The sequence below is a fragment of the Monodon monoceros genome, unplaced genomic scaffold, assembly GCF_005190385.1.
Source record: "Monodon monoceros isolate NGI ecotype Baffin Bay Population unplaced genomic scaffold, NGI_Narwhal_1 Super_Scaffold_20, whole genome shotgun sequence".
NCBI classification, from domain to species: domain Eukaryota; kingdom Metazoa; phylum Chordata; class Mammalia; order Artiodactyla; family Monodontidae; genus Monodon; species Monodon monoceros.
Window position 1 is genome coordinate 136,942,527 of NW_021703777.1, and position 21,900 is coordinate 136,964,426.

A 21,900-nucleotide genomic window follows, 5' to 3' on the forward strand; every position below is an offset into this window, starting at 1 on the left:
CCTTGTCTCGCCGTTGGGGGGGCGGCCCCCGCCCGGTCCACACAGAGGGGATCGGATGGCGGGGGCTGGGTCCAGTATCTGGCGCTCTGGACTGAGGGGTGGGCCGGGGTCGTGCGCGCTGGCTCGGGAGCTCGCGCCCCGGGATCCCCCCGAATCCGGCCCGGGGCCAGCGCTTTGGAGGGGGAAAGGGGGCGCGGCTCCGCCCCTCCGGTCCCCGCCTCCCGCGGGCGCCCGCCCAGCCGCCGCGGCCCCGCCCACCTCGTCACGCTCGGACGCGGGCGGGGGGCGGGGAGCGCCTCCATGTGATGCGCCCTCCTCGCGGTGCCCTTCAGCTTCAGCCGCAGTTCCAGGGGCGCCACATGGACCCGGCCGGCCCGAGCGCGCTCTGCCGCTGACCGCCCGCCCGCGCCCCGGCCCCAGCCCCAGGAAGGTAACCAGCGCCCCCGCGCGCAGCTCCTTCCCAGGACCCGCAGGGCGGGCACTCGGCCCCAGATGCCTCCCTTCCCGGCCCGGGCTGGGCGCTCAGTCGGCCCCCGGCGGGCGCTGTCCGCCGGCGCTGTGCTGAAGCGGCCCAGGGGTCGCGGCCCGAGCCCTCCCTCGTTCTTACTCCTTCTCCGAGTCTCCTGCCTCTCGCGTCTCCCCTTCCCCTCCCTCGTCCTCTGTCTTTTTCTTTCTTTCTCCTGGCGCTCTCCCGCCTGAGGGCCGCTTGGCAGAGCCGGGCAACTCGCTCGCCTGCAAAGCCAAGGGGTGCGGCGGCCGCGGGAGCCCTGAGCCGTGCGGTGGGGCGGTGGGAGCACTAGGGGAGCTCCGGCAGCGCCCCGGCCTCTCAGGGCTGGGCCCTGAGACTCCCTCCCCACCAGGAGGCAGGGGAGAAGTTTGGAAGAGAATCTGCTTTGCGGCAAAGGCGCCCCTGCGCGCCAGCGCTTTGCGGGGAGGCAGGGGTACGCTCGCCCCCCCATCCCTCCCCAGCCTGCACACACGCGGGTCTCCTTCATCTGAAAAGGAAAAACCCCCATAAAACAGTGGATCTCCAGGGACCTGGGTCTCCTTGCCAGGAGAGACCTCACCAGACGGGGTGGGGGCGGGGGCACTGCAGCTGCTCAGTTTACAGGAAGCACCTCCTCACCAGACTTGCAGCTGGCCTGGACCCTGGAGGTCCCCACCCATGCAGATGCAGGTGGAGGGGTGGTCTGCCCCCCGTTTCATTTGTTCTCCGAAGGCTGGGGCCCCTGCAGTTTCTCCCTTCCACCCCAGTCTCTGCTGTGTGCAGGGGGCAGTGGGTGCTGGCCTCTCCCCTGGAAGAAACCTGGTCTCCCAAGACTTCCATCCGAAGCCAAAGGGAGCTCCCACCCAGGTCCCACCCACACTGACCTTTCCCATCCGTTAGATGGGTCTCCGTGCCCGTGGCCCAGGGCTCCACCAGGGAGGCAGCAGAGCCAGTCACCTCCAAACGCCCCTGGGCCTGCCCCCACTTCTCAAAGGCAGCTTCTCCTCGGAGCTGCACGCTCCCATCCCTGCAGTAGCAGCCGGACGCCGGCTTCACAAACCCCAGGGGCCCAGAGAGACCACTTTGCAGGGACCTTCCCAGACCCAGGTGCCTGTCCCATGTTGAAGTCCAGCCTCCAGGTGTTGGGGGGACCACGAATGATGCTTTCTCACACCCCAGACCTGCTTCTAGGAGAAGTTGGGAGGGGACAAGGAAGAAGTCCTCCCCCAGCCCCGTTGGTGACCTGTGACCATTTCCTCTCCCCAAGCAGAGAACTCCTGGCCACATTCGCATGTGAGCTGTGACCCTCCGAGGAGCCGCTGAGAACTCAAAGCCATCACCATGGAGTTCGTGATGAAACAGGCCCTGGGAGGTAGGGAGAGGGGGGCACCCTGCACACCCAGCAGCACACAGGCACATGGGGTCTCACGCAGCACGTGGTCACCGTCGGACTTCACCACACAGTCCCCGCAATCACACCTGCAGGCTGCCTCTGGACCGGGGATGGCGGCTGGGGCGGGGGGACGAACAGGGAGGGGCCAAAGGCAGTGCGTCCTGAATCCCCTGGCCAGCTTTGGGGGTGGGGGAGGATGCATGCCAGTGCACTGTGTCCGGGCAGAGCCCCCCAGGTGGCCCTGAGCAGCAGTACCTCTGTCGGCCTTGGGAGGACACCCCAGGGCGCACAGGGGTCAATCCCACTGGTCAGACCCGGTGGCCCCCCCACGGGGACTTTGCTTCTGATGTGCAGGGGTGCAGGAGGCCGCAGAGTGGCCACAGCAGGCAGAGTGGGGGTAAGGAGCAGAGCTGGACCTGTGGCCTCCAGCGAGGACTTTGCAATGTCACGAGGGAGGGGCCCCCGCGTGCACAGGCATAAGAGAAGAGGCCCCGGGTAGCTTGTGTGTACCCACCTGCGTCCCCACCTCCCCGCCCCTGTGAAGGCAGTGCAGCCTCTTTGTGTGTTGGGCGAGGGGACCCCCCTTCCAGCCCTGCTGCTGGTTTTGAAAGGAACCCTGTGCCTCCTTGGGTCAAGGCCATCAGCACAGCCGGAGAGCCTGGCCCAGGAGAGGAAGGTGATGTAGGACAGTGAGCTGAGACCCTGGCCCAGGAGGTGGGCGGGGGAGCGGATCGAGGTCCGCACTGGCACAGTTGCATCCTGGTCAGCCTGGCCCACGGGGCCGGCCCTGTGCACCCTGGCTCCCCTGGTGCAGCGCCAGCTCTGGGAGCTCCCTGTGATGGGAGCCGGCGGCCGCTGCCTGATTCTGCCATTAGAGATGTCTTCCTCGTGTGACGGGACCACCCCGGGACCGTACGTGGCCTCTGTGGGTCACACCCTGACCTGACGCCTCTCACAGCTGGGCACGTGTCAGGTGATGCATGACAAGGCTACCTCTTGGCAGGAGTGATGGAGAGCTTTTCACCAGAGGTGGGGCACCATGGGGGCTCTGGTGCTAGGAACGAGGGGCAGGATAGAGGGGCCAGTGCCACCGTGCCCAGGACAGGAACCCCACGGGTGGGCTTGTCTCCTGGAGAGTGACTGCATTTCCACTCAGCGCAAATTAAATGGAAAGACGTCTGGGCCTGGCCCGGGGCCACATTTCCTGAGACTTCACGGTCAAGGATAGGCTGCGGGTCGCGTCTAATCATAATGGTTACGTCACTGGCACGTGATTCAGGGACCAAAGCAGCAGGAGGCACCAGGAGGGACCCAGGTTCCACGCAGCCGGTCTCAGGCTGTTCCAGATAATTAACCAGGTGGCTAATTCGGGCCCGAGGTGGGCTCGCAAGAAAACGGAAGTATCTGATTTCGCCGTCTGCGTGGCTGAAATCAGCTGGGTAATTGCCGGCCTGCATTCCCTTTGTTCCGTGTCAGCCCAAAGTTTCTCCTGCGGCAGTGACAGGGCGGCTTCACCAGCGACGTGGGAGCCTGGGTGCCGCCAGCGGAGGCCCCTCAGGCAGCAGCTACTCCCTGGGGCCCCACACCTGGCGTTCCCCCGAAGTCCCACCCCGTTCGCACCCCAGTGCTGCTGGGGGCAGGGGCTGCTCCAGGTGAGGCCTTGCTTTCTGTTGCCGTGTTTTCTCTCCCCCTGGTGGGCGTCATTTTGGTCTCTCAGGATAAGTGTGGGTGAGAGACAGACAGACGGAGACCAGGAGATGATTCCGAGAGAGGCCAGAGCCCCGGACACGGAGGCGGGACGAACCCCGGACGCCATCCAGAGACAGGCTAACTCAGAGGGGATACGGCCAGAGACAGACTGAGAAAAAGACGAAGGGAAATGCCTCGGACACTGGAGTCACAGAGATGTGGGGAAACGGGACTGGAGGGAGATGGATGCAGGAGCAGGGCAGCGGGAGCCAGGCCGCGGGGATCAGGCAGGGAAGGCGGCTGGGGGCTTAGAGGCTCAGAACAGGACAGCCGAGGAAAACATGGAAAAGACGGGGCGGCCGAGACGGAGACTGGGGAACCCGGGGAATCAGGTCAGGAAGTGTAAATGCAGGACAGAGAGACAGACAGAGGGACAGACAAAGAGATGTAGACAGAGACAGATTGACACAGACAGAGAGACATAGACAGAGGGACAGACAGGGAGAAACAGAGAGGGAGACAGAGAGAGACAGACAAACAGAGAGACAGAGAAACAGACACAGGGAGACAGTGACAGACATAGACATACACAGACAGACAGAGACAAACAGAGAGGCAGACAGAGAGGCACACAGAGACAGGGATGTATTAGAAACAAGCTGACAAATAGAGTCAGGGCCAGAAGCAGAGACACATCCACACACACACGCACACTCAGAGAAAGGCTCACAGCGGAAATGAGGGGAGAGACAGGCCTGGAGGGAGCCCCGGGCAGGCCTTGCTTGCCGCGCTGGGGACGAGACTCCGTGTGGCCTAATTAAGCCGGGCCATCTGCCTGGCCCTGCCTCTCAGGCAGGCCCTTTGTTGGGGCAGAGGTTTCCAGGTGACTGCCTGGTGGGAAGAGCAGCTGCAGGACTCAGGAGTCCCACATCACACAGACAGACGGGGCGCCCGCAGCCCCCCAGACGCATGGCTGTGTCTGCCCAGCCTTGTCCCCTCTGGGGCTCTTAGGAGGAGCCCAGTCTGGGACCTGCCTGGGACCTGCAGGGCTGTGGACAGGTGCACGCCCTCCACACCTCTGGCCCCCACCTGTCTGGCCCTGACGTGTTCACCCCCCCCTCCAGCACCCTTGAGCGCTGAGCGTTCCGGGGAGGGCTGACGGGGCTTGTCCGGGGCACACACGCCTCTCACTCCCTCAGTCATCTGGTCTCTGCTCTTCCAGCAGCCTCTGCCCCGTCCATCCTGCTTGTCTGCACGATCTGGGCACCACGAGGCGGGGCTGGGCCATGGGCAAGCCGGCTGTGTGCTGGTGCTGCGGGCCAGATGGGGACGGCGCAGGGTCAGGGAGAGCCAGTTCACACTCGGATGGCCGTGAGTCCCAGGCGAGCCCTGCCCGTGACCCTCTGTAGGCACCTGTCTGCGGCCCGGCCTGTACTGGGGCCCCTGCCCTGCCGGCGGGCTTCTGGCTCTGCCGCTGTGGCTGCTGCGGGGCCCTGCTGAGGGCCCTCTCCTCCACTGGCCTGTCTGGTCTGACACAGAGCCCACCTCTCTGGGGACCACAGGTCACGTGGGAGCCGGCACAGACCTCGGGGCACCTACTGCTGGAGGGAAGGGAAGTGGGGGTTGATGCGGAGGTGTCACGTCATGGTGATGAGGGGCCGCGGGGGGCAGTGCGGGCAGGCCGGGGAGGGCCACTGGGAGGGGCCGGCAGGTGGGCTGCAAGCTGCGGGCACGGGGGCGGGGGCTGTCGGCGGCCCGGCTGTGGGTGGTGAACAGGGGGACTCAGGGGCTGGCACATCAGCTGTCCTGCCTGTCACGTCTCAGCAAGGCCAGCGGCCCCAAACCCTGACTTCACGCAGACTCCCGGCTTCGAGCTGCTCCTCTGAGGGCAGGTGGGTGGCGTGGGCCACAGAGGAAGGGACGGGTGAGATGGCAGGGTCTGCGCGGACGCCCGGCCTCTGGGCCCCTGGAGTGGACATTGGAGGGCTCTGCTCAGGGCCCACCTCTCTCTCTCTCCCTCTCTCGACGCAGCCCGCATGGGACCGGGCGGGGCCCCTGGAGTGTCTGCTCTTAGGGCCTGAGTTCTCCGTGGACTGACGGGACGCCTGGGTTCCTTCAGACTCAGAAGACGTGATTCCTGGGAGGTGGCTCTGCCGGCGTCTGCCCTGAGGCCGGGGAGCTGGGGGCACTCAGGGCTGGCCAGGGAGCATTCTTCTGAGGCCAAGTAGTCGAGGAAGGTGAACAGCTATTGGCAAACTTGTTCTCCCCGAGAGAAACGTCCTGGAGGACTTGACAGGTGTTGGGCCTCCCGAGGTCCATCAACACACCCTGACGTTTAAATGAGCCAGCGTTCCGTCCCCAAGAGAAGAAAACATTGACGCACAGTCACGTGATGGCTTGGGAGCTTGTCTGCGGCAAAGTGGCCTTGAGCCAGGGCCAGGCGCTCCGGCCGCGTCTGCACAGATCTGGGACTCAGGGTCCTCAAGGGTGTAATTTGAAGAAACTGTCTTCCCCCAAGACCAGGAAGTGGCGAATGGCCCCGGAGCTATATTTGCCTTGTGGACAAGAGCGTGGGCAGTTGGCGGGGTAGCGTGGTCCCTGTAGACGCTCACCAGACTAAATCAGGAGCAGTGTGTCTATTTTGGCCCAAGTGACCCGGTTCGTAGCTGTCTGTCCCATTGTTCCGCTCAGTGTGGCATGTTCTGTGTCTGGAACACGCTTAGGTCCTCCGGGCTGGTGAGGGGGAGGGGAGGGTTTCCTGGAGGAGGGCATGTCCGAGGTGGGCTCCAAGGAGGAGTAGACGGACTGGGACCCAGTACACGCAAAGGTCCAGGGGCCGTAGGGGCTGGGACGGGCTTGGAGGGCAGCCCAGTGCCCAAGCCTAAGGGGTCTTCTCCCCGAGCTCAGGTCTGCCTGGCCACATCCAGGGGCTCGGTCAGTGTGGATGGTGTCCTGCGGAGAGTCGGCCCTGGGCCCGTCCTGCGGGCAGGGAGGCTGGTCTGGGCTCGGCTGAGAGGCTGCCCTCTCTCCAGAAGCGGGAGGGCAGGGGGCCTGTGCCTGGTGCGTAGGGAGGACGAGGGAATGACCAGCCGCTGTCCTGAGGCCGGCACGTCTGCGCGTGTGCGGGCGGCAGGAGCTCTAGCACCCAGACCTGCGTGGAGGGAGGGAAGGTGCTCTACTGACACCCCCCGGGGAGAGGCTGGGCCGGGGGCCTCCACGCCTTGCTGGCGGTGGGCTATGTGCTCTCGGCCGGGACACCTAGGGGGTCTCGTGGGGATCAGTTCCCAGATGTTTAGGGGCCACAGGGACCAGATCCAGGAGGAGGGAGGGCAGCGCCCTCTGTGAGCCAGAAGCCCTGGGCAGGGGAGCCCCTCCCTCAGGGCCAGCACCTCCCCCACCTCTGGGCTGTTGGGGGCCTCCTTCCTCTTCTGTGCAGCAGCTGGAGCCCCCCTTCCCTGCTGCCAGCTCCACAGCGCCCAGCTGAGGCCTGTCTGCAGCTGCTTTTGGGGGGCCCAGAACCGGGGCTCCTGAGGTCTCTGCCGGTCAGACGTGGCTCTGCCCCAGACCCTCCCTTGCCTCGCCTCCTAGGACCTCAGGTCAGGGCCACAGAGGCAGTCCTGTCCCGGCCCCCAGTGTCCACCCATGGGACTCTACATCAAGGGCGAGGCCGGGCGTCCCCATCCTGTCCCAGACCCAGGTCCTGAGGCCTGGGCTGGTCGCACAGGCTCCCCTGCCCTATCTGTCTGTTTCAGGGCTCACTCTGCTTGTCAGGGGCCTCCCACATGCCCAGGGCTGCTCTGCTGGGACACTGGCCGGGGGAGGCCAGGTTCTCTGGCATCTGGTAGGATGAGCATCGCAAGCTGAGCTGTACTGCAGGGAAAGGAGCAGATTGGGAGGGAAACTCTAGAATTCTGCATTGGGGAGAATGCTTTTGACTCAGATTACAGAGAACCAGACAGAGAGTGATTTGAATCGGTTTGTTTTTTTCACATGATGAGGTGTCAGGAAGTGGTTCAGCTGCTCAGCGGTGCCATCAGGGACCTGGCTCTGGCTTTCATTGTGCTACTGTCATCCTAGTGGAGCGTTCCGCTTGCTCCTCGCCGCCACAAAGTGGCTGCTGCTGCTCCGGCGTCACGTACACAGGGGAGGAAGAAGGAGACAATCCCTTTGTCTGCTTGGCGAGTGTGTCTGTGGAATCTCGTAGATGGTTTCCATTTATGTGTCATGGGCAAGAAGGTCTGGGAAGGTGAGGGCCAAGGAGGCACATCACCCTCCAAACAAGGCAGCTTGCATCAGCGTGGGAAACCTGGGTTTCCAGGTGCAGGAGCCCCAGACCACGAGCTCTCAGAGGGCAGAGGTGCCTCCTCCTTCCCCTGCTCACTCTTGAGAGCCGGGCTCCTCCTCCACAGGTGGCTGGCAAATACTTGAAGATAAAATACCAATTTTCATTCAGAATGGGCTGCCCAGATGCCATGTTGGATCGAGAAAGAGCTGGCTTACTTCATGGGGCTCAGTGAAGGCGCTTCTTACCCCTTGTCTCGTAGAGAAAACTGCCTGTTCTCCCGAAGCCCTGGACAGCCCTTCCCTCAGGAGAGGCACTCCTGGTGGTTCAGCTGCCACTCAGTTGTAAATGCTTTAGCCCCAACCAGGGAGTAAACTGCATATAACGCGCTTCAACGCATGAAGTCATTTCATTTTGCCTTGGTTGGCGAGGACTTCTGGTTGGGATTAGAGAGCGTGTTTGAATATCTCCTGCGTGGCGAGCTCTCAGGAATCTCGTGCTGACGTGGGAGGCTGCTGGGCTGGCCCGGGTCGCCCTGCATTTGATGCTGGGACATTTTACAGAGCGGGCAGGGACTGAATGAAAACCTCAGAGCCAGCATCAAGTCCAGGCAAATCCCAGTGCTGACAAGTTTCAGAGACCTCAGCCTCGTGAACCCAAACCCAGGTCAAGACGGATCAGGGGAGGGGGCTCCCGGCAGCTGCAAGCGGCCCCTCCCTAAGGCGGCCCCCTCGGGGCTCCTGCCCCTCGTGGCAGAGGAGAGGAGAACGGGGTCCTTCCGAGGCTCCTGCCGTTGGCTGTCGGCTGCTCAGAGCCCCGGATCCTGTCTGGGCGGGGGGCGGGGGCTCTGGCTGGGGTCCGTCCGGAGCCTCCTCCTGGCCTCTGCCTGTGCTCTGGGCTCTGTGCAGATCAGCTTTCCAGCTTTGCCCGCACTTTTCTCGTCCCCTGGACAGGGTAGAACGTGGTTTCTCTCGCCCCGCCGGGGTCAGTCAGGACCTCTGGCTGCTTCTTAGGGGGGCGGCCCTGTGGGTCCCTTTTGGTCCCCTGGACTAGACCGTGAACTGTAGTGTCTGAGGCCAGGCCCCTCCTTGGGGGCCAGTGGAAGGCTTAGGGTACTGGGTGCTGAGTGCCAGGTGCTGAGTTCTGAGGGTGCTGTGGGTTGGATTCTGACTGCTAGTTCTGGGTGCTGAGTGCAGCATGTTGAGTGCTGGGTGCTGGGTGCCAGTGCAGACTGAGGCTCAGAAGGTCGAGGACTCCTGGGGTCGGGCAGCTGGCCGGAGCAGCCCTGGGTCTGCATCTTTTGGTGCTAATGGCCGCTCCTAACATTTCCCTGGGAAAGCCGTGTCCGTGTCCGAGTGGAAACATCAGAACTGCCTGCTGAGCTCTGCTTCCTCGGCTGGGAGGTGGGCTTCACCAGGAGGCTGCTGGCCACCGCGTGCGCCCCAGGCCGCCTCAGCCCCGGGCCTCTGCCTTTACCCTCTGGGCCCCTGCGGCCCAAGAGCTGGCGGGAAGGCCACAGGTGCTGGGCCTCTTGGGATAGGAAGAAGTGCAAGGGCTGCGGGCGGGAGGAGGAAGCAGGGAGGATAGAAACAGTTTTAACAGAAGCTGAGGGCGGAGCCCCAGCAAGCTGCCAGCCTCGGGCCCCGGAGGGTGTTTGGGGCCGAGGACCACCTTGCACTTAGCATCCTTCAGAAGGAAGCCTCTGGAAATGGGTCTGCTCTGCGTCTGGTCCACGGGCTGCTGTCTGCCAACACCCTGCTGGCGGGGCCCGCCCTGCACAGGAGCAGACGCGGCCGGGTCCCTGAGGCCCCGCACAGTAGCACCCCGATGCCCCCCTGCCTCGCTGTCCCACCGCAGCTGTGTGTCGGGCTGTGGTCAAGGGGGTCTGTGCGCCTGGCACCGGGCCTGCGTGGAGGTGGCTAGGAGGGGCTGCTGGGGGGCAGCAGCTCGTGAGCCTCTGCTCCCGTCTCAGGTGGCCTCAGGGCCCAGGCCCTCCCCCGGCAGACTGGGCAGTGGGTGAGCGCAGGGGAGCTGGGGTCCAGGCGCGAGGAAGCCGGCGGCCGTGCCACCTGTCTCAGATCCTGGTTCTGTTTGGACTCGCTAATCGGCATTTTCATCTCGCCTCTGTCTCCACGTGTCCCCTCCTGAAGCCAACACCAGACGTGCCACCTGGCACCTGGCTCAGCGGGCAGGGACAGCGGCGGCCTGGGGCCTCTCCCTGACGGGTGTGGAACATCTGACCGGTGCCCCAGACCAGCAAAAGAGGTTTTCCAGGCCACAGAAGCAGGAGGAGCGTCACAGAAGATGCGGGCAGCGCGGGCCGGGGTCTGATTTCGTCAAGACTAGAGCGGGGGCCTTCCACGTGACCAGCCAGCCCCCCGGCCGTGCCCCTGGGCCGGCTTCAGGAGGCGAGGCTGCCAGGCCTGGGGCCAGAGCATGGTGGTCAGCAGGGTGAGACAGGGCCCATGCCTTGGGCCTCCCCTCCCCGAGGGCTGGGCAGAGACGCTCCGGAGGGGGTGGGCTCTGTCTGCTGGCTAGGATGAGGCAGAAAGTCCACTCACCCGCCTCCGGTTCCTTCGGAGCTTGGCCAGCGGGTGGGAGTGCGGCTGGACAGGCGTTTGGAAGCCAGGCCCCGGGGCGGTGGATGATGGACAGTGGATGGTGGCGAGACAGGTTTGGCTGCCCCTTGGACGCTGGTCTACTTCTTGGCCCGGGGTGTCGAGGAGACTCCGACGCAGGCCAGGCAGGCGGTGCCCACGGACCCCAGCCACAGGCCCCTCAGGCCAAGCACCCTCCACAGGGCAGCAGGGTGGGCGTCTTTGAGGGGCTTCGCTTTATGTTTCGCTTTGCAAGAACATTAACTGTTGAATGTGTATCATCACAGTTAACATCTGATCTAACCTGTGTCACCTTGACTTTCACCTTTTTTAAATGCTTCCTTGCTATTTCACTATTTAATCTTAATACATGGACTCAATTTTCTTTTTTCAAAACCTTCTGCAGTGTTTTGGAACCCGCACGCCCTTTGAAAACATTATTCAAGCTTTAATTGTTGCCGTCATGAGCGAAGCTGTGTGTTTCGAGCTCTCGCCAAGTCCTTCCGGCAGTTCCGTGAGCTCCTCTGTCCGGCCTTCACCCACACCCGCCTCTGTTCTTTGTGATTCCGATCTGGAGGCTTGGTATTACCGTCGATGTTTTCTTAATACATAAACTTTTTTTTTTTTTTTTTTTTTTTTTTTTTTTTGCGGCACGCGGGCCTCTCACTGTTGTGGCCTCTCCCGTCGCGGAGCACAGGTTCCGGACGCGCAGGCTCAGCGGTCATGGCTCACGGGCCCAGCCGCTCCGCGGCATGTGGGATCTTCCCGGACCGGGGCACGAACCCGTGTCCCCTGCATCGGCAGGCGGACTCTCAACCACTGCGCCGCCAGGGAAGCCCCCATAAACATATTTTTATCTTTGCATTCAATTTGATGAGGTATTTATCCACGTTTATTTTTTAACATGAAAGTGGGTTTTTTTCCTACCATGAAACTAATAAATGTTCACTGTAAGGAATTGCAATAATACAGAAAACATAAAGAAGCAATATGGAAAATTGAGACACCGCATTGCTTTCAAACTCATCTGCTAGAATCACTCATTACTTATGTGAAATAATATTATTTTTTTCCAGGAGAAATGCCTTCAGATCTGTTTCTAATTTTAAAAGACTCTGCAAAGTTCTTTACGCTATCCATTTATTAGAACTAGTTCAGGGCTCAGCTGGCTATGCCAAAGCTGGGGGCCAAGGATCAGCCTGCCACGGTGACTGTGGTTTAAAACAGCTTTAGACAGAAAACGCGGGACAGCGTCATTTCCTGACAGCAGCCCTTTGAACAGTGCGTGTTTCAGGGAAGTTTCTGTCTGCTGTGTAGACAGGTCTAGACGAAACTCGCCCTTTGGGTGTTGAGCTACAGAATCAGTACAGACTTAACTCCAAGTTCCAGGAACAGTTTGTAAATATTTGCCCACCTTCCTCCCATCCTCCTGGCAGAGGTGAACTTGAATCCAGACCCAAGGAGCCCGTTGGAACGGAAAGTACCAGCAAGGAGCGGTCCTGTGGACGCGTCCCCGCTGTTCCTCAGTAATGCGCTCGTGGATCATCTCAGACACTCCGCTAGTCTCCTGGAATGGGTGGGGGCCCTGAGCTGGGACAGACCTCCTGCCCCTCCCCCCATGTCCCCTCGGCAACAGGCGCCTTGACGACGCTCTTTCCTCCTGAACCTGTGGTTTGCCCTGAGTTAACGTATCTGGACTCGGGCACGTTCCGCCCCATGAGCGCTGTGCGCTGTCCCCGCCTGACGGACGAGGCCCCTCTCCTCTCTCCTCTCCTGCTGGGCCGCTGGGAACTTCCCAACAGAGGGCGCGCAGGAGGGCCATGGAGTCTATTGTGCCTTGGGGCATAGCTGCCAGTTGGGCTGGGTATAAAGTTGTAGATTTTAAAGAATCTCCTCCTTGGAATTTTGAAGCCTTTTGTCAGTTGTCTTGCAGGTTCTGAAGTTGCTCTTAAGTCACATGCTGCTCTCACCTCCAGTACTTTTTACATGACCAGTTTGCTTTTCTCTCTGGAGGCTTTTACAGTTTCCTCTTTGACTTGGCATTTTGAAATTTCAAACTCTCAGGACCTTGCTGTGGGTCTTCTTTCACCCCCTGCGGGTGCACTTACTCGGCCCGGGGACAGGGCTCTGGCTGCCTCCTTGCTGAGCCCTCATCTGACCCTCTCAGCTCTGGGCCGCTCTGCTCTGATTCTGTTTCCTTCTGTTTTCTTTCCCGTTGTTCATCTCCTTATCTTTTGTTCTACTTCCTGGGATATTTCCTTAATTTCATTTTCTAACTCTTCAACTGAACTTTTCATTTCTGCATTTACATTTTTAACTTCTAAAATCTCTTCCATGCATTCTGAACGCCCTCCCTTTCAAGGGTTCCCCTGGCCCTTGTACTGTCTCCTCTGAGCACCCTTGCCTGTCTGGGTGCCATCTTTATGCTGGGGGCTCTCTGGGTGAGTTCTGAAAGCCTGGCTGAGGTCCTGCGTGCTGTGGGGGACTTCTGGCTTACCTGTGGGAGAAACATGTGGGAAGCTGGCTTTTATGTTTGGAGAGCCCCAGATGGTAGCACCTTTCGGTCTTGTTGGGAGGCGTGGCTCCATTTCTCCAGAAACAGATTCTGCGTGGCTGGATGGTGGGTTTCGTGAGCAGGGCAGTGGGTGGGGGCTTGGTGAGGTCCCCAATTTCGGGAAACAGATATCCCCTTGACCCCTGTCTGTAGGTGGATGCGTCACCTCTGCCCCCACGGTGCCTGAGACTGGTCTGAGCCTGGAGGGGCTCTGGTTCAGTTTCTCCAGCGAAACGGGTTTTTGATTCCCCCTTGCCGCTTGGGTGGTGGGTCCCCAGGGTGTGGAGCGCAGGTGCCCCTCATGCAGACCTCAGCCCCTCCCCCAGGACCTAGCGCCTCTGATACCAGAGTCGGCCTGGGTTCTGCCTGCACATGAGCTGCGCAGCGGTCTCTCCCCCTTTTCTTGCTTGGGTGCTCCCTGCACGTCTGCTCTCCATTTCCCCAAATTGGATACCTCGGCCACCTTGTTCTCTCCTCTCCTGTCTGTTTGTCCTCGTGGAATTATACTTTCACATTTCCTTGCTCCAGTTTTAGCGGGGTTGTGGAAAGCGGTTTAGATAAGCACGTGCGTTCGATCCAGCATGTTTCACTAGCACTCGGTACCATCAGCTGTTAGACCTCCTGGAATTAGGACGTGGAGCACAGGGTTAGCTGGAGTGAGCCCGCCGGGTGTCGAGAAGACCAGTGCAGGCAGACCTCAGAGATATTGCGGGTTTGGTGGCAGACCACCGCAATAAAGAAAGTGAGCCATGTGAATGTTTTGGCCTCCCAGTACAAATAAAAGATGTGTTTACACTACAGTGTAGTCTGTTAAGTGGGCAATAGCATTATGTCTAAGAAAAGACACATCAAGTGTACATATCTTGATTAAAAAATTTTACTGCTAACAAATGCTAACCATCATCTGAGCCTTCAGTGAGTCATAATCTTTTTTGCTGGTAGAGGGTGTGAAACATTGTGAGAATTACCAGAATGTGACAAGAGACGTGAAGTGAGTACATGCTATTGAAAACATGGCGCCAACAGTCTTGCTTGATGCGGGGTTGCCACAGACCTTCAGTCTGTGAAAAACACAGTATCTGTAAAGGACAATAAAGCAAATCACAGTAAAACGAGGTACGGCGATATTAGGACAAGTGGTATTACGGCATCTGGTATTAGGACACCTGGTTAGGGCACCTGGTGTTAGGACGCCTGCCATCGGGACGTCTGGTATTAAGATGCCTGTCATTGCACTTGAATGAATTCACTACCATTGACTTAACCAGTACCGAATGTCGTGCATCACACATCCAGCCTGTTTGCACTCATAAACAATGTTGCACTGGGCGTTCCTGCACTTACATCCTGTCAATCAATATATATTTATTGAGTTCTTAACCATAAGCCAGACACACAGACGGAGAGTCTCCATCTGATGAAGCATACATTCTAGTGTCGGAAACAGATAAACAAAACCCAGGTACATAAACACTAAACGTGAGGCCTCAAGAGGTGCCGCGTGGGAGAGAAGTCAAGCAGGAGCTTTGTCTTTCAGGCGTGTCCTTGTGTTCAGGCGGCAGTGCTGTGGCCGCAGAGGGTGGCCTTCAGGAAACCACGATATCCTCGTGTTTTGGGTTTTTTTAATTAATTTTTATTGGAGTGTAGTTGCTTTACAGTGTTGTGTTAGTTTCTGCCGTACAGCAAAGTGAATCAGCCATACGTATACATATATCCCCTCTTTTTAAAAAAATTTCTTTATTTTATTTCTTTATTTTTGGCTGTGTTGGGTCTTTGTTGCTGCGCGCGGGCTTTCCCTAGTTGTGGCGAGAGGGGGCTACTCTTCCTTGCGGTGCATGGGCTTCTCGTTGCGGTGGCTTCTCTTGTTGTGGAGCACAGGCTCTAGGCGCACGGACTTCAGTAGTTGTGGCGCACAGGATCAGTAGTCGTGGCGCACGGGCTTAGCTGCTCCGCAGAGTGTAGGATCTTCCCGGACCAGGGATCGAACCCGTGTCCCCTGCTGGCAGGCGGATTCGTAGTCACTGCGCCAGCAGGGAAGTCCTTATCCCCTCTTTTTTGGATTTCCTTCCCATTTAGGTCACCGCAGAGCACTGAGTAGAGTTCGCTGAGCTACACAGTAGGTCCTCGTTAGTTACCTATTTTATACATGGTATTAATAGCACGCGATATCTTTGTTGACATGAATACAATACGGCAGAAGGATGTGCACGGCTAATCTGCCACACGTTTCCAAACTGCCCTCTAAGTAGATCTCACTAAAATATGCCACGGCCAGGCTCCATCGTGCAGATCACACACACGCTCCCCAACATGGGGTTTTGTCAAACTGTTGCTGATTGGGTGGATAAAGTTGATCTCATTTTTAATTACATTTTGGGGATAACAGTGTGATTTAGCATCTTTCATTCACTCAGCAAAATTTTTGAATACCCAGTATTTGCCATTATTATGATTTCTACGTTTTAGGTGAATGTCCTGTTACTTACCGTTCCATGCTTGCCATTTGCCATTTAACTCTGTGATGTTCTAGATATTCTCACCGTACGTATGTATGTAGTCAGCGCTGTCAGTCCTTCCTCGTTATGCTTTGTGTTTTCCCGCTTCTCTGCACGCCTGGAAAATTTTCACTGGATGCCACACATTGCGAGTTCGTTCACCCTGTCGCTGCTGGGTATTTCTGTTTTCCTAAATATACACACTTTGCTCAGTATGCGATCAGGTTATTTAGAGACAGTTTGATTCTTTCCTTTCTTGTCTTTAAGCTTTGTTAGGTGGGATCAGAGCCATGTTTAGTCAGGATAATTTTCCCCACAACCGAGGTCGTCCCTTCTTCTTATTCTCAGGGATGCCTGGTGATCTGTGGCTTCTTCAGCTCTTCCTCTTGGGAGCCTTCTCATAAAAGGCGGAGATGTTGGATTGGGTAGAAAATCAAGACCCAACTTTATGAGGCCTATAAGAAACCCACCTGAAATATGAAGACACAAATAAGGGAAAAATAAAAAGATGGAAAAAGAGAAGCCATGTTAATATTAATCAAAAGAAGCCTGGAGGGGCCACATCAGTGTCAGACAGAGATTTCAGAGCAAAGATTGTGACCAAGGGTGAAGACGGCCCTATCCCAGTGAGAAAGGAGCCAGTTAATCAAGAGGACACCACAGTCCCGACCATTTCTACAAGTAATAACTGAGCTTCAAGACGTGTGAGCCAAAACCGGTAGAACTTAGAAGAGAAACAGACAACCTGCAGGTTCGGGTGGTGACACTCAGAAGGACGCACAGACCTGAGCAAACTGCCAACTGGCCTGGCCGACTGACTCTACAGACACTTCAGATGACAGCTCACAGAGCATCTACCCAGATAGACCTTCTTCTTGCAGACACTTCAGATGACAGATGACACTCACAGAGCACCTACCCAGATAGACCTTCTTCTTGCAGACACTTAAGATGACAGATGACGGCTCACAGAGCACCTACCCAGATAGACCTTCTTCTTGCAGACACTTCAGATGACAGATGACACTCACAGAGCACCTACCCAGATAGACCTTCTTCTTGCAGACACTTCAGATGACAGATGACGGCTCACAGAGCACCTACCCAGATAGACCTTCTTCTTGCAGACACTTCAGATGACAGATGACACTCACAGAGCACCTACCCAGATAGACCTTCTTCTTGCAGACACTTCAGATGACAGATGACAGCTCACAGAGCACCTACCCAGATAGACCTTCTTCTTGCAGACACTTCAGATGACACTCACAGAGCACCTACCCAGATAGACCTTCTTCTTGGCCACAAAACCAGTCTCAATAAACGTAGACGATTCCAGCCATGCAGAATGTGTTTTCTGTCCACATTGGGATGAAACAAGAAGTACACAACAGAAAGATATTTGGGAAATCCCCCCAATATTTGGAAACTAAACAACCCATGGGGCCAAGAAGGGATTAAGACGGAAATTAGAAATTATTGTAAACTGAATGGAAATTAAAAAATGGTAATTTGTGGGATTCAGGAAAGCCATGTTTAGAGGGAAATTTATATCACTAAACACCTCAGTAGAAATGAAGAAAAGTCTCAAATGATTAACTTCAACTTCTTTTTTAAAAAATATTTATTTATTTATATTTTATTTGGCTGTGTCAGGTCTTAGTTGTGGCGTGGGGGATCTAGTTCCCCGACCAAGGATTGAACCCAGGCCCCCTGCACTAGGAGTGCGGAGTCCCAGCCACTGGACCACCAGGAAAGTCCCTTAACTTCAACTTCTAACATCTGAAACTAGGAAAAGAAAATCAAACAAAACCCAAAATAAGTAGAAGAAAGGAAATAAAGATCAAAATAGAAATTAATGAAATGGGGGTGAGGATGAACAAAGTTAGTTAAGAAGATTAATAAAATTGGACTTGTATCCAGAATACCAATTACCATTCAATAATAAGATCAACAACCCAATCAAGAAATGGGCAGAAGGGGCTTCCCTAGTGGTGCAGTGGTTAACAATCCGCCTGCCAATGTGGGGGACACGGGTTCAAGCCCCGGTCCGGGAAGATCCCACATGCCACGGAGCAACTAAGCCCGTGCGCCACAACTACCGAGCCTGTGCTCTAGAGCCCTGGAGCCACAACTACTGAGCCCGCATGCCACAACTACTGAAGCCTGTGCACCTAGAGCCCGTGCTCTGCAACGAGAGAAGCCACTGCAATGAGAAGCCCATGCACCGCAATGAAGGGTAGCCCCTGCTGACCGCAACTAGAGGAAGCCCACGTGCAGCAACGAAGACCCAATGCAGCCAATAAATAAATAAATAAAATCTATTAAATATATATATATATATATATATATATATGTATCATGCACATGACTTTAAAGAAAAAAGAAAGAAAGAAATGGGCAGAAGCTCAAGGAGGTGGACCATAGCCCTCAGCTCAAATTGGGAGATCGAGGTGGCACGTCACAACGAGAGTGTGACCTAGATGGGATGGGAAGGGATGGGAAGGGCACTGCCTCCCCTGGGGTCCTCCTCCCCAAACCCATCACCCAGTCTAATCAAGAGAAAAACATCAGACAAATCCTAATTGAGAGACAAAATTCCCGCAAAGCGCTCGTCAAAGCTGGCCAGGCCATCAAACAAGGAAAGTCTGAGAAGTTGTCGCAGCCCAGAGGCGCCTAAGGAGATGTGACGACTGACGTATACGGCCCCTGGATGGGATCCCGGAACAGAGAGGGAACCGCAGGCAGACACTGTGGAAATCGGTTAGTAACAACGTTCTTGACGTGGGCTCCTCGACTGTGACAGTTGCGCTACTCTAACGTTACGTGTTTGCGGGGCACGTGGGAACTCTGTACTGCCTCTCTTCATAATTTTTCTGTAAATCTAAGACTGTTCTAAAATAAAAAGTGCATTTTTGAAAGTGTGCAAACGATTTGAATAGGGATTCTGTCAAAAAAGATATAAAAATAGCTACTAAGCACATAAAAAGATGCTTCACATCCCTGTTCAGGAGAGAAAGGCAGTGGCTGCTTCGCACCCGCCGTGGCGGTTAGAACTTCGGGGGCACCTAGGAGCACGTGCTGGCGGGAACGCGGAGCAATGGGGCCCCGTACACGCTGGGGGGAGTTTAAAACGGCACAACTACTTTGGAAAACAGTTGGCAGTTCCTGAAAAGTGGAACCTCGGTTTGCCACACAACTCGGTGCCCGCTCGTGGGTATCCCCCCACGACAAATGAGGCAGGCACACACACAAAGACTGTCTGTGCGGCTTTATCCACAAAGACCAAACTGGAAGCAACCCCGTGTCTGTTACCGGTGACCGGACACACCCTCGGTGCCCACCCTCTCAGCCCTAAAGAGGAAGGAATGGTGGGCACTCAGCAAAGCACCACCTCGGTGAACAGCCAGCCCCTTCCCGCGATGGCCGCCTGTGCTGTGACTGTGTTTATATAAGATTCTGGGGAGTGACCTGCAGGCACAGAAAGGAGGTCAGAGGTCGTCTGCACGTGGTTTGGTGGGAGGAATTACACGGGGCCACCAGGAACCTCGGGAGGACGGATGTGTCCAGTGTCCTGACTGCGGTGATGGCTTCATGGACGTGCACGTTTGTCTAATTGCGTGATTTATACTATGGCCGCTATGCCTCCATTAAGCGGCTTTAAGATGGGTTGTGTTACCGAGGACGCCTGCCGTTGGGATGGTCAAGTGTGTGGACCACGGTGCCTGAGGCCGGTTTCCAGGCGGGCCGGGGACAGCTAGAGCTTCAGCCCCTGCCCTCGTGCCTGCGGGGCGGCCCCCTCAGCTCAACACCCTCCACAGGAGAGGAAGGGAGAGGCCGTGCGGGACCCTGGGCGGGGGCTGGGAACAGGCACACGGTCCCTGCCGCACCAGGCGGGCTGGGGGCCCCCAACAGCGTCGGCACATAACTGCTTTCTGATCGGGCCACCTTTGCATCCCTAAAATGAACCTTTTCTGTAGAATTCTGTAAGAAATGCCAACCTTCAGTCCCATCTCTGGCTTAGCATTTGGCACTGCTGTTTCCGTGGGAGCCCGGCCCGCCCCAGCCGAGTTTTGGCATCGTTCTTGTGCTGATTTCACAGAAATAACCGGGAGGATTTCCTTCTTTTCCTCCCTTCCAAGAACATTCTAAATATCGTAAGAATTATCTGTTTCTTGACTGTTTGAAAGAATGCATCTGTGAATTCTTAGGCATAGTTCTGAGTTTTTGACAACATTTTTTAGAAAATCTACTTCACGCAGGTTTTCAAGTGTATGGATAGAGAGTAAAGGTGTTACTTGATCATTCTAACATCTAACGTCTAATGCAGCTGTTTCTCCCTCATTTTTTCCTGAATTCGCATATCTTTGTGCCCTTTTCCGTCCCCTCGACCCGAGCAGGTGCCTGTCCACGTCCACGGAGTTTGAAGCTCCACCTCTTTAGGGCGGTGCCCTTGCTGTCGGCTGAGCTCGCCTCCCCCTGCCCCCCCACCCCACAGGCCGGAGCCCAGGTGTGAGGCCCGGGCCCCAGGGGTTTTGCAGGCTGGCTGCCCCGAAGATCTCACTAGATCTTGCATCGCATGGTACTCAAGCTCCCAGAAATGCAGCGACTGTAGTTTCACTCGTGTTTTCCAACGCATAAGAGAAACTTCACGTCTGTAGGGTTGGGAGGAGGGCTTTTGTTCCCAGTTTCCCTGTTTGTCGTGCTGTCTGCTTTCCTGACGCCATCAGACACTCGGTCTCATTCCTACTTTGAAAACATGGTGAGGTTGTCTCTGCAGCCTGACATGTTTTTTTGAGACATGGGATTATAAATTGATTTAAATTTTCTCTTTTCTTATTGTGATAAAACGTACATGACATACAACTTGCCATTTTAACTATTTTTGGGGGGAGTGGGGCTGCATTGGGCTTCGTTGCTGCGTGCGGGCTTTCTCTAGTTGCGGCGAGCAGGGGCGACTCTTCGTTGCCATGCGCGGGCTTCTCATTGTGGTGGCTTCTCTTGTTGCAGAGCATGGGCTCTAGAGCGCAGGCTCGGTAGTCGTGGTGCACGGGCTTAGTTGCTCCACGGCATGTGGGATCTTCCCGGACCAGGGCTCGAACCCATGTCCCCTGCACTGGCAGGCGGATTCTTAACCACTGCGCCACCAGGGAAGTCCCTTAACTATTCTTAAGTGTACAGTTCAGTGGCATTAAGTACATTCACGTTGCTGTGCAGCCGTCAACATCCGTTTCCAGAACTTTTCAATCTTCGCAAACTGAGGCTCTGTCCCCAGGAAGCACTGACTCCCGCCGGCTCCCACCATCTACTTTCTGCCTCTCTGATTTTGCCTACTTTAGGGACCTCATGTAAGTGGAATCGTACAGTATTTGTCCTTTTGTGTCTGGCTTGTTTCGTTTAGCATGATATTTTTAAAGTTCACACGCATTGTAGCGTGCGGCAGAATTGCATTCCTTTTAAAGGTTGCATGGTATTCCATCGTACGGGTGGACCACATTTTGTTTATCCGTCATCTGTCGGTGGGCATTTGGTTATCGTGATGCTGCTGCTGTGAGCACGGGGTACATACATCTACTTTCAATTCTCTCAGTGTTCCTGCTTTCAGTTCTTTTGAGTTTATACCCAAAAGTGGATTTGCTGGATCCTATGGTAATTCTATATTTAATTTTTTGAGGAGCCTCCCTACTGCTTTCCACGCAGCCGCATTTTAAGTTCTCACCAGCAGCGCACAGGCCTCCAGTTTCTCCACATCCTGGCCGACACTTGTTCCCTGGGTTGGTTTTGGTTTGTTTGGGTTTTAAATGATGGCCATCATGATGACCGTGAGGTGAGCCTCTTCAGGCTGTGGAGGAACATTCGATTGCTCTTCGTGAACATTCCATGAGTCTGAAAAAAACACGGGCTGTGTTTTTTAGGATCCAGGTTTGGCATGAACCTGGTTTGTAACCTGCCAATCTGTTTTCTGTCTTTAGATAATCATAAAAACGTACACAGGGATTTTTTTCTCCTTGTCTGCACTTGGCCCTCGCAGCGTATGGTGGAGCCTCCCGCCCGTGGCCGCCTGGGACTCCCTGACCTAGGGGCATCGTGGCCGCGTGGCCCTGTGCCCTAGAGGTCAGCTGGTCTCCAGCCATTTGCAGAGGCTGCAACCGAAACAAACAGGCCAAGTCGGCGGCCTCAGCACCGGCTTCTCCAGGGACGGGTGTGGTTCATTGGGATGGATGTAGGGAGGGGCCGGCAGGGTGGGTGGGTGAGTGGATTCTGAATGGGCTTGAGTGTGACTGCGGCCCAACCCACTGGGAGCACACCCCCGCCCAGACTCTGGGGGCACCTTCCTGGGCTCCCCAGCAATAGACATGGTCGCATTTAAAACATCTCCAGGGCTTCCCCGGTGGCGCAGTGG

General features: G+C 56.6%; 1 protein-coding gene across 2 annotated transcripts in view; it reads left to right on the forward strand.

The window, feature by feature from the left end:
- The first annotated feature begins 307 nt into the window (after positions 1-307).
- CPLX1 (complexin 1) overlaps positions 308-21,900 on the forward strand; it is a 36,312-nt gene continuing 14,719 nt past the window's right edge. The window contains exons 1-2 of one of the 2 annotated variants that reach the window (XM_029234610.1): positions 308-430; positions 1,755-1,859. In XM_029234610.1, the coding sequence (XP_029090443.1) occupies positions 1,829-1,859 (31 nt within the window). In that variant the 5' untranslated portion in view covers positions 308-430; positions 1,755-1,828. The remainder of the gene's footprint in view (positions 431-1,754; positions 1,860-21,900) is intronic. The other variant, XM_029234611.1, reaches the window with a different exon arrangement.